The sequence below is a fragment of the Ailuropoda melanoleuca genome, chromosome 1, assembly GCF_002007445.2.
Source record: "Ailuropoda melanoleuca isolate Jingjing chromosome 1, ASM200744v2, whole genome shotgun sequence".
Taxonomy (NCBI): domain Eukaryota; kingdom Metazoa; phylum Chordata; class Mammalia; order Carnivora; family Ursidae; genus Ailuropoda; species Ailuropoda melanoleuca.
This window is the reverse complement of record NC_048218.1, coordinates 170,839,657-170,854,310: the sequence shown is the minus strand read 5'-3', so window position 1 is coordinate 170,854,310 and position 14,654 is coordinate 170,839,657. Positions and strand designations below refer to the sequence as shown.

The following is a 14,654-nucleotide window of genomic DNA, read 5'->3' as shown; positions in this document are numbered from 1 at the left end:
TCAGGCAGCGGTCTCCGGGTGTGGGTGCCTTTGAAAGTTTCCCCAGGCCATGCCCTCGTGCAGCCAGCGCTGAAACCCCACGTGGGACTGTTGGCTTCCTCTAGTTTGAAACCGTGCTATGGATTCATTTGGCGTTCCCAGCCCTTTGCACAGCTGATGACGTGTGGCAAACGCAGCAGAACTGGACTGAATTCAGATGAAGACACCCAGACTTACACGTCGCTACCAGTTTTCCTAGAGAAGGGACACGGCTGATTAGTGCCCACTTGGGAATCCCTATGACTTTCCCTCCGTCACACTGGGAGAAGCAGCTGCGAGAGGGAGGAAAATGAGTACTGTCTGGGTCCAGTAAAGGTATTCGCTCACAGTCTGAAAAGAGGAGGGCTTCGAGACCGTTTAGGCTGTCCTCTTATTTTAACCTCGTGAAGGCCAGAGAGGTTAAATAACTTTGCAAGGTGGCACAGCTCTCGGTGGCACACCTGGGAAAGAAACCAGCCCTTTGTATGCCGGGCATTTGCGTTAGAGCCTGCTGCCCTCGTGTGAATGTGTGTGAGTGAATGCGTATATGTGGGTGTGCATGAGCGTGTAAGTGTGCATGTGAGAGACTGGGTGTGTGATGGGGTGCATGTGTGCATGTGTGTATGAGGAATGGGAGGAGGTGGGGAGCTGGAGCAGAGAACTAGTCGCATCATAATAAACAGAAAACCAGGAGCCCTCACCCCTCTCTTTCTGGCACGTGGGTCACTGCGTTTCCGGGTTGGTCTCTGGTGGCGGGCAGCAGTGTTGGCCTGGGGGGCAGGTGGGCCTCCAGGTCCCAGCGCCTTCCGCACTAAGGTTTATTGACGCAGAATTTGGGGAATGGCTACATTGGGCGGTCTCAGGCTCCTTCTCAGGTGAGATGCTGTGTTGGGAAAGCATTGATCATGCTTTGCCTGGTTTAGGGTCAAGGATTATTCTGTGGATGGATGGCAGTTTTCTCCATCTGTAAATTCAAGCCAAGTAGAAATGTCTATGCTCGTGCTTCAGTGAACGTGTGCTCCTCGGACAGAATTTTTTTCACCCCAGTGTCCTCCAGGGTGTTCCTCTTTGCCAAGCCTAAGAAACCATGGCGACCCTTGGATCCTGGCACCCGAAGTCCCCCCTTCCTTCTCGAGAGTGCAGGGAGGTCACATGGAACAGACAGCACCTGCCAGGAGAGCCTTTGGTGGGTCTGATCTGCTGGCTGGGTCCTGACAGAATTAGTGCAGCCTTGCTGTATTCAGGAAAAGCCCAAACTCCTATTTGCTAGAGAAAAACCACTACAGAAGCAAAATTACCCAAGAGTGGGGTAATGCTGATTAGAGACTTACCCAAGCAGTTGGAGATCACTGTCTCGTGGGCTTTGCTCTTAATCCAAATGGTTCGGATCACAATGGCATAGATGACACTGTGGAAAGGACAGAAGTAATATTAACATGGCTGGTGGGTCCCTACTGTGAGGACACAGAGAGAGGACCACTCCCAGTTCCCTGAGTATGAGGTACAGAGGGAGGAGTCTCTAAACCATGCCAGGTCCCTATCCTTGCTGATTGTAGAATCCCAGCAGATTACAGCTACCTCTTTTTTAACTGAGGAGGTTAAAACCTGGTGAAGTGAAATGGTTTCTCCAAGATAGCTTTGGTGGTTAGAGGTAGAGCTGAGATTAGAATCTAAACTCAGGGTTTGGGATCAGAAAGATTTATATTTGTAACCAGCTCTACTACTTGCTGGTTGTATGACCTTGACCTTAGACACTCTTTAGTGCGGCTCCGTGATTCCTGCCTCTGGTGTTCATGCCTTTGTGAGATCCCCTCCCCTTGAGTGTGGTGGGAACTGTGACTTGCTTCTAATCCATGCATTGCACTGAAGGTGATAAGTGCCCGTGATCATGTAAGATTGTAGCGCCTGTGTTGCTAGTGTCTCTCTCTGTGGCTGCCATGAGTCCTACAGCTCCAGAAAGTTAATTCTGCCAAGAACCCACAGGAGCCAGAAAGAAGATCCTTCCCCAGTTGAGCCTCTGATGATACCCCCACACTGGCAGACACCCTGATGGCTGCCTTGCTTAAGCAGGGGTAAGCCATGCCCAGTTAAACCATGTCCAGACTCCTGAGCCAAAGACGCTGGAGATAATAAATGTATGTTTTTTTAAGTCACCGGGTTCATGATAATTTTTTACCCAGCAATAGGTAAGCAATACACTGACTGATATAGGCTGAATGGTTGTGTCCTCACCCCTAAATTTACATGTTGAAATATTAATGACCAAGGTGATAGTAGTAGGAGGTGGAACCTCTGGGATGTGATTAGGTCATGAGGGTGCAGCCTTCATGAATGGGATTAGTGCTCTTATCAAAGACACCCCTCGGAGCTCCCTAGCCTCCTCCACCATGGGAGGACATAAGGAGAAGTCTGCTGGCCAGAAGAAAGCTGTCACCAGACTCTGACCATGCTGGCGCCCTGTTCTTGGACGGCCAGCCTCCAGCACTGTGAGAACTGAAGTTCTGTTGTTTACAAACCATCCAGGCTGTAATATTTTGTTATAGAAGCCTGAACAGACTAAGGCACTGGGCCTCTATGTACATGAAAATGGAGTTAATAACACAAACTTCTTACGAGTTTTTTTGGGGGGGAGGATCAAATGTGACAACATTGAAAATGCCAAACACAGCACTTCGAAATTAGCAGAGACTCAAAAAATGCCATTTTCTGTCCCCTCTCTCTCTTCCCCGTTTTTCCCATAACATCACACTGACTGTAGCATTACATAATCCATACCTCACAGGAAAACAAAGTGTTAGTGACTCAGATCACGAGGAAATTTTGCATCTTTTGTCCCCTTTGATAAATATAAAAATTTATACTCTTCTTTAATTAGTTATTTGATGTTTCCAATATATTAAGAACCTCGACTAAAAACTTTGGGATGAAGTGTTGCTTTACTTTAGAATGGCACAAACTTCCCTCCTGAGATTTACTAGTTAAAATAAAATCAGAGCTCTGGTCTGCAGTGGCTGACAAAGCACTAACTGTTTTTAATGATCTTAAGAATATAACTTAATTAATGATTGTGTTGAAAACCTTCTGCTCCTTCTTGCTTTTCCCATTCTTGCTTAGTGAACCCCTCTGAGCACTCCCGGTGAAATTGGAGCCTTTTGGGAGCATGCCCACTCCTTTGCATATACCTGCCCAGGGATTTTTCTGGAATTTGCATGTTTATGTTAGAGAAGAAATGAGGAAAAGATTACTTGTGATTCTATTCTTTACTTTAAGCTGGACGTTTGTTACAGCAGGGAAACTTTCTCCCCAGGTGAATGAAATACAAGGAAAGGTTACAACCACCATGAAATATTAATTATGTACTACAGTTGCCACCCCAGTGCTAAATCAATCAATAATTCAAATATTTATTGGTCACCAGCCATATACACAATGGAAAATTGAGGAAGGTCTTGTGTGTTAGGGGTTTGGGCCTAAGTCATCTCTGTTTCATCTCCTTAGGACCCATTGGGCAAGTGGAAAGCAACTCCTGATAAGTAGGGTGTCCCTTTATTACCCAAATCAGGCCACTGCTCAGAGTGCAGCAGTCATGCCTCAGAGAAATCTCGGAATTATATTTGTCTGCTCCTTTCCTTGTTTCTTTCCTCAGCAAGTTCTGTGGGTCTGTCCCTTCAAAATGTCTCCATGATTTGTTCCTTCCTCTCCATTCCTGCTCCTCAGCATCAGTCCAGATCTTTACAACCTTTTATTTTCAAGTATTTTATGGTTTCTTTTTATTGTGGTAAAATAAACAGAAGAAAATTTCCCATTTTAACCATTTTTAAGTGCACGGTTTGGCAGCATGAAGTACATTCACATTTGTTGTATAACCATCCCCACCATCCAGATCCAGAATTTTTCATCTTCCCCAACTGAAGCTCTGTACCCATTAAAAGTATTCAGGAAACCTTCAGGAATGTTCATGCCATCCTCATACAGGGGCCATACTAATCTCTGTATGATTCCAATTTCAGTATGTGTGCTCCCGAAATGACCCCTTATGACCTCTTGCCTGATTATTGTGATCTTCTAATACCTCTACTCAGCTACCATCTTGAATGCCCATGGCGCCATCAAGGTGGGCTCTAGGACATAGAGTCATTCTCCGGCTTAAAACCCCCTGGTGTCTCCACTTTCCTACAAGATGACATCCAGGCTTTTACACCAGGCATCCAAAGCCTTCTACAATCTGCCTCTGCCTTCCTCACTTTTACCATCATCATCCTGCTTCTCTCCACCCCAACGTCTCTCAGTGATCTTTCTCCATATCAGTGACAGTGGTCAACGGGAGCAGGCTGACAAAACTAACCCTGACTCCATGCTTCATATGCTGTTGACTTTGGGTGAATCTGAGTTCCAGTGCCTTCCATCTCTCTGTGTCTGCTTTGAGGTCTGGCTGAAATGCATTTTTAAGCCCACTCTCCATACATCACTTAGCTATGAAACCTTTCTGAGCTGTCCCTGTTCCTCAATGATAACTAGCTCCCCCTTCCTTGGGGCCTCCATGCTGGTGTAACACTGGTTACACTGAGTCTTGTCTATGGTGGTCATGTCCTAAAGATCAGCAGACCTATACATAGCCCATTCGCAGAAACAGAGCTGAAGAATTGCATCTCCAACTCTTTTGGTCTAACTTCTTCCATGTCTCCAATCTATTTCCATTCTCTCAACAAGTGCAGCTTTTCTTCAAGCTTCTCAGAAATCTGAAAACTGAAAGGTCATCCAGATTGAAGAAAGTATCCCTTATCTGTAACTGGCTGGCTGAGTTCTTGATTTTATGGGAGACTATTCAGACACAGACCCATTTTTCCTTTATAGAGGCAGCTCATGATGGGGGTAGCATGAGAGCCCAAGGCAGAGAAAGATCTTGCAGGACTGCCTTATGAGGATGCCTGAACCCGGTTCCTTAGTTCCATTTCTGGATTATGTGTAGGAAGTGTCCAGGAAACAGAACAAAACCGTTGCTCTTCCCCCTGAGACACAACCGACAGCATTCCACTCAGACTATAAGCTCCCCACCCCTGCAGGACTCAGTACAAGGCTGGGGACTTGATGGCTGTCCACTACAATCTTGGGGCCATAGACCTTCAGAGCCAGAGGGGACATAAGTCTCCACCTCTGCCTCATATTTAAGGCCTGAGGATAGTGTCCAGTTGTGCTCTGAAGGTCTCATTAGAGGTCAAACATAGGGAAGACAAGTAGGGGGAATCAATGTTTCACTGGACAAGGCCCTTTTTTCTCTTCTCCTAGCAGGGGGATTAAGGATACTCCCTAGTCAAAAGTGTCTCTCTCCTTATTAATTAATTCATTCCATTATATGTATTTGAGGACTTACTTTGTCCCAGGCGCCTATTGAGCCATTGTGGATACGGTGGCAGAAAATACAGAGTCCTAGTCCTCATGGAGCTCACATTGTATTTGTAGAGATAGATGATAGTAAATTGAGGACACAGGTTCTAGGAAGAGTAAATGTAGGGTGATACAAGAGTATATAATAGGGGCCCTGGCTTGTTCTAGGGGTCAGACTTCAGTTTTGAGAGATTCGGTGACTTGTCTGAGTTCACACAGTTAGAGGATGGGTCCTCTGACTTCAAGGGCTGTTAACCAACTTGTTAACAGCCTTGTTAAGGAGGGCGCACAAGCTCCTCTGGGGGATGTATTGGGTTATATATGCTATGTATGGTTCTAGTTACTTCCTGAATGCCTTCTTTGATTCCTAGGTCAGGTTAGCACCCCTGCTGTGGGTCCCCTAGGGCTCTCTATTTACCCTATCACAGCACTCATCACAGTGTTATAACTCCTTCCTTAATTGGCTACCTTCTCTGTGAGACAGGAAGATTCTTAAATTCAGACAGCATGTGTGTCTTGTCATTTCTGTATCCTCCTTACCAGGTCCAGGGTCTTACAAAGGGTGAGTGCCCTGTAGGTATTTCTAGAAATAATGGATATATGGGAAGAGGCAAGGGGTCAGGGACTCAACAGTATCTTTGTATGTAGTTGGGCTCTCGGAGACACAGAAGGCAGAACTAACTTTGGGGGGGATGTAAAAACAGCTTGATACTTAAGAAATTAAAAAAACTGCCAAAGTCCTGATATATACAGTCCATTGGCACCATGTTTAATGGGCTCCCAGGACAGAGAAAGTCAAAGGGATACTTTTGCTAATTCACTTGGTGCCACTGAAATAACTGAGATTCCCCCGTGGTCCTAGAAGAAGAGTTCACTCTGATGACTTTAGTAGTTCAGATGAATTCACTGATTTCTGGAAGCAGCAAGTATGGACAGTTGGGTATCAGTTAGGATACTTTTTGTAGTGACTTACAAAAAATTCCCAACTCAAATCGTTGGAAGCAATCAGAATATTTCTTATCTCCCATAATTGCAACTTCAAAGGGTCAAAGCTGAACTGAAGAAATCTGCATTCTTTCCATTCCTTTCTCTTTTCTTTTCAGTGTAGGTGTCTCTCTGAGTCAGACTGCAGCAGTTCCAGGTGTCAATCCTGGACACCTCTATCCATAAACAGTATCCAGAAGATGAGAAGCTGTCCTCTCCTAGACTTGTTTCCTAAGAATGGGGAAATCTTTTCCAAAAGCTCTTCCGAAGACATTCCTTCACATCTCATTGGCTAGAATTGGTCACGTGGCCATTCCCAAACCATTCACATACTGAGGGGAACGGCTGCCATGAGTAGCTTATTGTGGAATAGGTATTGGAAATCCAACCACAAAAGTCTACGCTAACCTTGCAAATTAGTGAGAATGGCTTTCAAAAGGTATAATTCTTGCCACCCCTTGGGTAGCACCATATGGTATGTCACTTCCTTTACTAATATGATGGGTCATTCTCCTTGACCTTGGACCTCATGCCCAGGAATAGTGCCGGTCAGACCCCTGGGTCCCTTTTATACACCATGGCCTTGAACTCTACTGGGCTGTACCAGCCTTAGCATGGGACTTTCCCACAGTCTGATCGCCATTCCCCAAGCAAAATAAATGGATTTTTGTTTTCATATAACAACACAAATCGATGCTCCATGACAAATGTGCTTTTTTCCACTTATTCCCTTGCAATTGTTGGCCATGGATCTTTTATGCCTCTATCTTTATGTCATAGAGATAAAAATGGTAGAAGAATGAGAAATCAATTAAGCTATAAGAAAATTACCACTGCCAAAGTAAAGCAATTACACCAGGGCTAATAACCTACCCAGCAACAGTTAGACAGTTATACCAAGTAAATTTTGAAATAACAGTTGTGTTGAACCAGAAAAACAATGTATTGCCTTTATTGTCAGTCACTATGGTTTCAAGTCCTGGAAGCCTGATTCAATTAATGACAGAAGAGCTAAACCTTTATTCATACACAGCTCTCATGAGCGTTTGTCCCAGACAATACAACTCTTCCTTCCTCTCTCCTTCCCTCCCTCTCTGCCTTTCTTCCTCTCTCCCTTCTTTCTTCTCTTTCACATATACGGAGGATCTATCATCTGCCAGAAACTGAGCTAGGCACTAAATAGCCAGAGATTTCCATATTAGCTGTGTGTGTGTCAGAGTGAGATGACCCCTCTGTCCCATGATTGGTGCACTGTAACAGTCAACCTGTGTTGTTCATTCACTCCAACATTTACAAAGTGAGCATTAAGTATTGGCTTTGGAATCCAGAAATTAAGAGACAAAGTTCTATACTCAAGACTTATAGCCACACAAACAGGTGATGAGGCTACCACAAAGCCTTTATGGCGACAAGGTTCAGCTAAGGTTGGAGGCTATGGGTAAACACCTGAGGCACTACTTGGTCCAGGACCAGCAGCGGCCGTACATGGAGTGAGAAAAGAAGGATGTGAACTGGGCTACCAAAAGCAAGGCATCAAGGCAGGGTAAGTGTGGAAGAGTGTTCAGGCGTAAGGAATGATGTGCACAAAGGCACAGGGGTGAAAGGAGGGAGGGGCGTCCCTGTCATTATGGCTGGAGTAGTGGGTGAAGGGGAGAATCTCAGTAGCTCCCCTGAAATAGCCAGGGGACCTTTGAGAAAGACCAGACATCTATCTTAATGGATATTAAGTGTATATAGAGCTATAATAATTAAAACCATGTGGTATTAGTGCCAGAAAAGCCACTCACTTAGTTATTTGTGCATTCTCTCCTTTCTTCATTATGGTAATTCCTATTAACTGAAAATAAAACCATATTCAAAATGAAGAAGCAAATGACAAACTAGGGACATATTTGTGACATATAAAAAAAGAAATAGGTTATTGTATAAAGAATATCTCTTAAGATAGAGAAAAAAGAAAATAAAAACAAAATGAAGAGACTAACAAGTTCAGAAACAATGAGAGTATTTAGAATATACATATGCATATGATAGAATGCCATTTCATACCACATAGGAAAGATGGATTATTCAGTATTCAGTAAGTGGTGTTGGGGCAAATGACCTGGCATTTAAAAAAGCAAACTTAAGTTAGATCTCAAAATCATATATAACATTAAAAGTAAATTGTATTGGGGGAATTGGAAAATCTAATCAAATACTTTTTAAAAAAGATTTATTTATTTGAGAGAGAGAGAGAGAGAACATGAATGGAGGGGTAAAGGGAGAGGGAGAGAGAATCCCAAGCAGCACTGAACACAGAGCCATTGAAGGGCTTGATCCCAGTACCCTGAGATCATGACCTGAGCCAGATCAAAAGTCAGACGCTTAACCGACTGAGCCACCCAGGTGCCCCAAATCAAATACGTTTTTTAAAGTGACATTTTTAGGGGTGCCTGGGTGGCTCAGTCAGTTAAGCATCTGACTTTTGGTCTGGCTCACGTCATGATCTCAAGGTACTGGGATGGAGCCCCATGTCAGGCTCTCTGCTCAGAGGGGAGCCTGCTTCTCCCTCTCTCTCTGCCTGCCACTCCACCTGCTTGTGATCTCTCTCTCTCTGTCAAATAAATAAATAAAATCTTTAAAAATAAATAAATAAATAAATAAAGTGACATTTTTAGGGGTGCAGAGCCTGCTTGGGATTTTCTCTCCCTCTCTTTCTACCCCTCCCTCTTGTGCTCTCTCTATCTCTCTCAAATAAATAAATCTTTTTTAAAAAAGTTGATATTTTTAATGTACTCCCATCACTGAAATTATTTTCCAGTAACTAAAATAATAAAACATAAAATGTTAAATCAAAGTAGAGATTAGCATGTGCAAGGAGCAATTTTCTAAGAAAGAAATGGAAAGCAGCAACATAAAGAAAAGCATGAGTAAATGTGAATACATTACAATGTGAAAGGTCTGTGTATTACAGAAAAGCCTTATACACTTCATTCATATTACCACATGCATTTATGTAAAGCTTTGCATAGTGTTTTCCTACAATTCTTTTAACTTTTTAAAGAATTTGACTTTCTCATTTCTTATTTTTGGTATTCATGCTGTCTCCCCTTTTCACATTTATGCCAGTCTTATGAACTGAAAGCAAAATAAAACCATATTCAAAACAAAAAGGCAAATGACAGACTAGGGAAATTCCTCAATATATAAAATCAGGAAAAGTTTATTATATAAAGAAAATCTTTAAAAAAAAAAAGAAGAGAGAAAATAAAATTGAGAGAAATGGGTAAAAGAATATGAATAGGTAATTAATCTAAGAAACAAAAGTGATAATGTACATCTTAAATTTTTTCAACCTCATCTGTAATAAAAATACAAATTAAAACAACTATATACATACTTTTTGCCTATAATTTGGTGAGAATATATACATATATGTATATATGTATGTGTATGTATATATATGTAGGTGTGTATCATGACTGAAGAACGATGAAGTATGAGGCATGGTTAATAAAGTGAATAAACACCTAATTTGAGTTGTTTCTTTGGTCTACTTAAGCTTGGAATGAGGAGTTTAACTTTACCTCAAAGAAATATAAGCAACAGCATCGACCTCAAGTGTCCAAAGTCCAAAGTGGTTAAGAAAGTTAAAAAAAAACCATGAGCTTTAACTCTGAGAGATATAAAGTTGTAGCAAGTTATCCCAGAAGCTAGCTGGAAAACAAATTCTTCACAAGATTCCATCTGGGACTAATCTTGGGTCAAGAGGGAGGAGGAGCTGAGAGGGGTACAGGATGCCATATTCCCCAGAGAGGAGCTCTTTCTTCCACAAGAGGAGTCTGACCACAGGAGACTGAAGGTCATGACTGAGCAGATAGGAAATGCTTCAGGGAAAGCTCAAGGTTGGGGGGAGGTCACTCTGAATCTTCATCATTCCACTACAGCTGGGAGTAAGGAGCGTGGGGCAGGATTTCAGGAGGCTGTACGTTGATGAAGGCTGAGCAACTCGCTTTTGAAATCATCCCTTTCATCATCCTATTATACTTGGCTTTTTCCAAGGGCACTACAAGAACACAGGAGTTGGGCTGTAGGCAAGTCTGAGAGGTCCTGATGGGAAGGAGCAGCTTGAATCGATGGGGGAAGATTATGGACGGGGAAAGAGCCACATGATGGCTCTGCCCAGACAACACATCGAGAGTGCATTGAGAGCTGTGGGGTTGACATACTGTATTCACGCTCCTGAGCAGGGGTTTGGGCTGATTTCATGAGCTGATGGGAAATCAATCAGGATAGAACAAGGACAAACGCTGCCCCCTGAAATCGATGCGTCAGTTGCCTGTGATGGACGGCAGGAGCCGCTTCCCCCCAAATGCCCAGCCCTGTGACTAGCCACCCTCCTCCTCCACGTGCCCATTCCAACGATGCCATGACTTACCCTTGACTGCTTATCTAAATAACCTTCTTCTTTCCTCCAGGATTCCTCCAGATTCAAGTTGATGGAGAGGAGGCAGTACGTGGAAATAATGTACACGTCAATTTGTCAAGTCAGCAGAGATGACCGACAATCTCCAGACTCAGCAAGGCTGCTGGGCTGGCCATGGGATCCCTCTCCTGCTCAGCTCGACCTCTGATGGAGAACAAGTCATTTTGCTCCTTTTAGCCCTAAGCCTACTTTTGTGAAAACTTCCGGGGCTGGCCTATGTGATGGATAACATTGTTCCAGCTCTGGTATTTTATAAGACTAAAGATGAACAAAGAGCAAGAACATAGGAGCCCCACAATGTCAGAAAAAAAACCCTTGAAACGTATTCAGTACACTTAACACTTAATCAAAGAAATGTATATGAAAACAATGAAATGATGCTTTTTTGAAACCTCTGTGTTTGGCAAAGATTTCATAAAGAAATGATATGACCTTCCACTGGGTCAGGGGAAGAACACTCAGAGCTCTTTTTTGCTGTTGGCAGGAATACACCTATTCTGTAGGGCAGTTTATGAATATGCATCAAAAGTTTTAAAATGAGCATCATCTTTGATCTAGCAATTCCAGTGGAATGAGTTCTGAAGGAATAATCAGAGACTCATGAATAAATTTAAGCACAAAAAATAAAAATAATTTTATCAGTGTTATTTATACTATCTGAAACCAAAGGCTGATCTTCCATCATCCACGACAAATTATGGGACACACGATGGCCGGCTCGAGGACACTCCAAAGGTGCAGATCAGCCCAGCCGTGCAAACACTCCACATGCCAGTATCTCCCTCCATCCCCCACCCCATCTGCCCATGCACAGCCGCACTGTCGCACTGTCACACTGTCAGAGGTGGTCCTGCTGCCATGACAAGGCAGACCCTGCCTTTCGAGGCAGTTGTGGTCTTCTCTGCTGAAAGACCATCTGCGACCACCACTGGCTATGGGACAAAGGGAGCATCCTATGGTTTGGTAGTTAAGGCCCTTTATAATTGAGCCTCACTCCACCAGAAGGAGCTTATTGCCAACTTCTTCCCTCTCCCACTGACACAACCTGCCTGTCCTTTCCCTGTTGCCACACTTACTAGGACCCCCAGTCACCAGGAAACCTGCTTCCTTCCCACCTTTCCCTTCTCCTATCTGAATTCTTCCCTCCTTCTAGGGTCGCTTCCAAGAAGTGTTCCTTGCCATTACCTGACCTCACCGCATGCACTTTCTAGCATATTTGCTGTGTGTAATGACTTTTCCACTCAGTTTTGCTTCAAGTTTGCCTATTGTTTCAATTATAATGTAAGATCCTTGAAACTGGTACTATGTCTTGTATTTGAAAGACCACATGCAATAGGAGAAAGAATAGGGTATGAACTCAGAAAAACCTGTGTTTAAATCCCGTGTGATTTTGGGCAGGTTACTTAACCTCTCTGAACCTGAGTTTTATTATACACAAAATGGAGACAGCAGTAGTTATTTCATAGAGTTGTAACGTGGTTAATGGTATCATTGTTAGCTACTTAGCACAATGTCTGCTCCATAATACATACTCAGAAAATATTAGTTCCCTACTCCTTACTCTACTTTGGAGAAGTTGGACTTAACACATAGTAGCTTTAGATGAAATCTTGTGGTCTGTCCACTTCCCTAAAGGACACTAGGAACAAGGACCCTAGGGGAGGAGAGCAGGAATTGGTGAACCGGGAAAGCTTCTGTGTGGGTCTGACCTGCTGGCCTCTTACCTGATGATTGTCAGGGGGATGAAGTACACCAGGAAGGCCACGATGGTCATGTATGGGGTCCAGTAGGAGTCGTCGGGCCATAGTGCCCAACACTGCACTTCGCCATTAGAAAGTTTCCTTTTCCCAAATATGATCAGGGTAGGAATGGAGAACAGGAAAGAGAGGCTCCAGGCAATCACGATGAGGACCTTGGCTTGCTTTTCTGCTCAAAGGAAAGAGAAATTGGATAGTTTGTCCATATAGACATCAAAGTCACTCAAGATGGGGATAGTACGAAGGGTGAGAGAGAGGCTGTGAATGGTGTCCACATCTTCAGTGGGCGAGGGGCATGGCTGTGTGGTCAGACAGCAAGGGAACATTGTAGAAGGTAATATAGTTTGATAGCATGAGTGTCAAAGGAACAGATCAGTGCACAGGCAACAATAGAGGAGAAACGGGTTGGAAGTGGTCCAGGGAAGTAGGAAAATATCTATACCACCCCCAGGCCTTGAAGTTCTCAGAAGGAGGGCTGAGAAGCATCCTCTTCAGAGATGTTAGAGGAGAACCTGGGATCGCAGGAAGCAGGGGGTGGGGGGTCCTACCGTGATGTGGTTGAAGATATAAGGGAGTTGGTTCCTGAAGGAATAGAGGAAAGTTTTTGGTGGAAAAGGAGCAGTAGGAGTTTGGGGGCGGAAACAAACACAGAGCAGCCTGGCATTAAGAGAGCAAGTGAGGGTTTCCTCTCTTGACCACAGGGATGTGATGCCTGCTGGGTTTCTCCAGATCCTGGCAGCATTCCCAACTGCTCCTGCATGGGCTCCTTCTTTCACAGGTTAAAATTCAAATTTTGTCTCCTTCTGTAGGTCCTAGAGCCTGGACCTTTGAGGGTGATCTGCAACTCCTGGGCCCCAATTAGACTCCACTTGATGGGTTAACAATGCATTCACTTTTGAAAGGGATGGGCATGGAAAGAATCAGATTAAAACAATATGAAACTGTGCGTCAGAATTAATTCTACCAAGATACTGAAAATGTGTCCCCAAAGTGCACCCACGGCAGAGGCTTAGAATCACTTTTCTCACACTGGTGCTGGGCTGCCCCGGGAAATCCCCAGTCTCAGGCGCCTCGGCAGGTTTGAGTATTAGGTGGGTCGTCTCCTGTTATCTCCAAAGTGGCCTGTGTCTCCCACCCGTAGAAAGGCAGACTTCCCGTTCCATTTGTTCTTGTCTAATTCTGTACTTCTGTCTTAGGCCTTTCATGCATCACATAGACCTCTTTTGTTTTAAATAATAAAAGTTACACGTGATAGCTACAGAAATGCTAGCAGAGAAATATAGCAAAAAAAAAAAAAAAAAAAAAAAAAAAAAAAAAAGAAAAAATGTCCATGGTGGTACCACCCAGAAATACCCAGCCCAAATTTTGATAATGCATTCATATGTAATACATAGATTACACATACAAAAAGGAGAACATAATATACATGCTGGTTTTCAACCTGATTTTTTTCCCTGAAAATTTTTTTTTATGACTATCTTCTTATGTCAAGAAAGTCTTTATCAAAAAATTGTATGACATCTTTTCATGTCTGCGTCTATACAAGCGGCATTCAGACTTTTTCAGGCAGTAAAAGCCTTTCATCAAATATAATTCTACCTTGAGCCCGGTGCAGGATGCCTGGGTAGCTCAGGTTGAGGCCAGGTGACAGGCAGAAGCTTCCAGACTTGTCCTGGAGCAGGTCTACAAAATGAGTCCTCCAGGGCCAGTGTGTGAAGTGTAATTTGAAAACCACTGATAAAAAAAATTTTTTTCCATGGTTACATGAAACTCCAATTTTATCCATAGCCTATTGTTTTTAAGTTGTTTCCGATTACTTTATTACAAATAATTTATGTGTATCTCTTTACAGTGCTATTGCCTTAGGATAAACTCTAAGAAACCGATTTTGGCAAATATTATTAAATTTCTTCCAGAAGTGTCTACAACCTATGGCTCCCACCGGAAGTGTGCGGACATGCCTATTTCTTTATACTCTCCCAACACTGAGAGGATTCTTCCTCTTCCTCTTGTTATCTCATTGGTAAGATTTCATATCCAAA

At 43.4% G+C, this 14,654-nt stretch overlaps 1 protein-coding gene and 1 pseudogene across 2 annotated transcripts in view; both read right to left on the bottom strand.

Annotated features, from left to right (window-relative positions):
* Positions 1–14,654, bottom strand: part of NPSR1 (neuropeptide S receptor 1) — a 140,915-nt gene that overhangs the window by 15,738 nt on the left and 110,523 nt on the right. For both annotated transcript variants that reach the window (XM_002918657.2, XM_011224204.2), the window contains 2 exons: positions 12,580–12,781; positions 1,350–1,426 (listed from right to left, as the gene is read on the bottom strand). In XM_002918657.2, the coding sequence (XP_002918703.1) occupies positions 1,350–1,426; positions 12,580–12,781 (279 nt within the window). The remainder of the gene's footprint in view (positions 1–1,349; positions 1,427–12,579; positions 12,782–14,654) is intronic.
* On the bottom strand, positions 3,949–4,049 carry LOC117795502 (annotated as a pseudogene).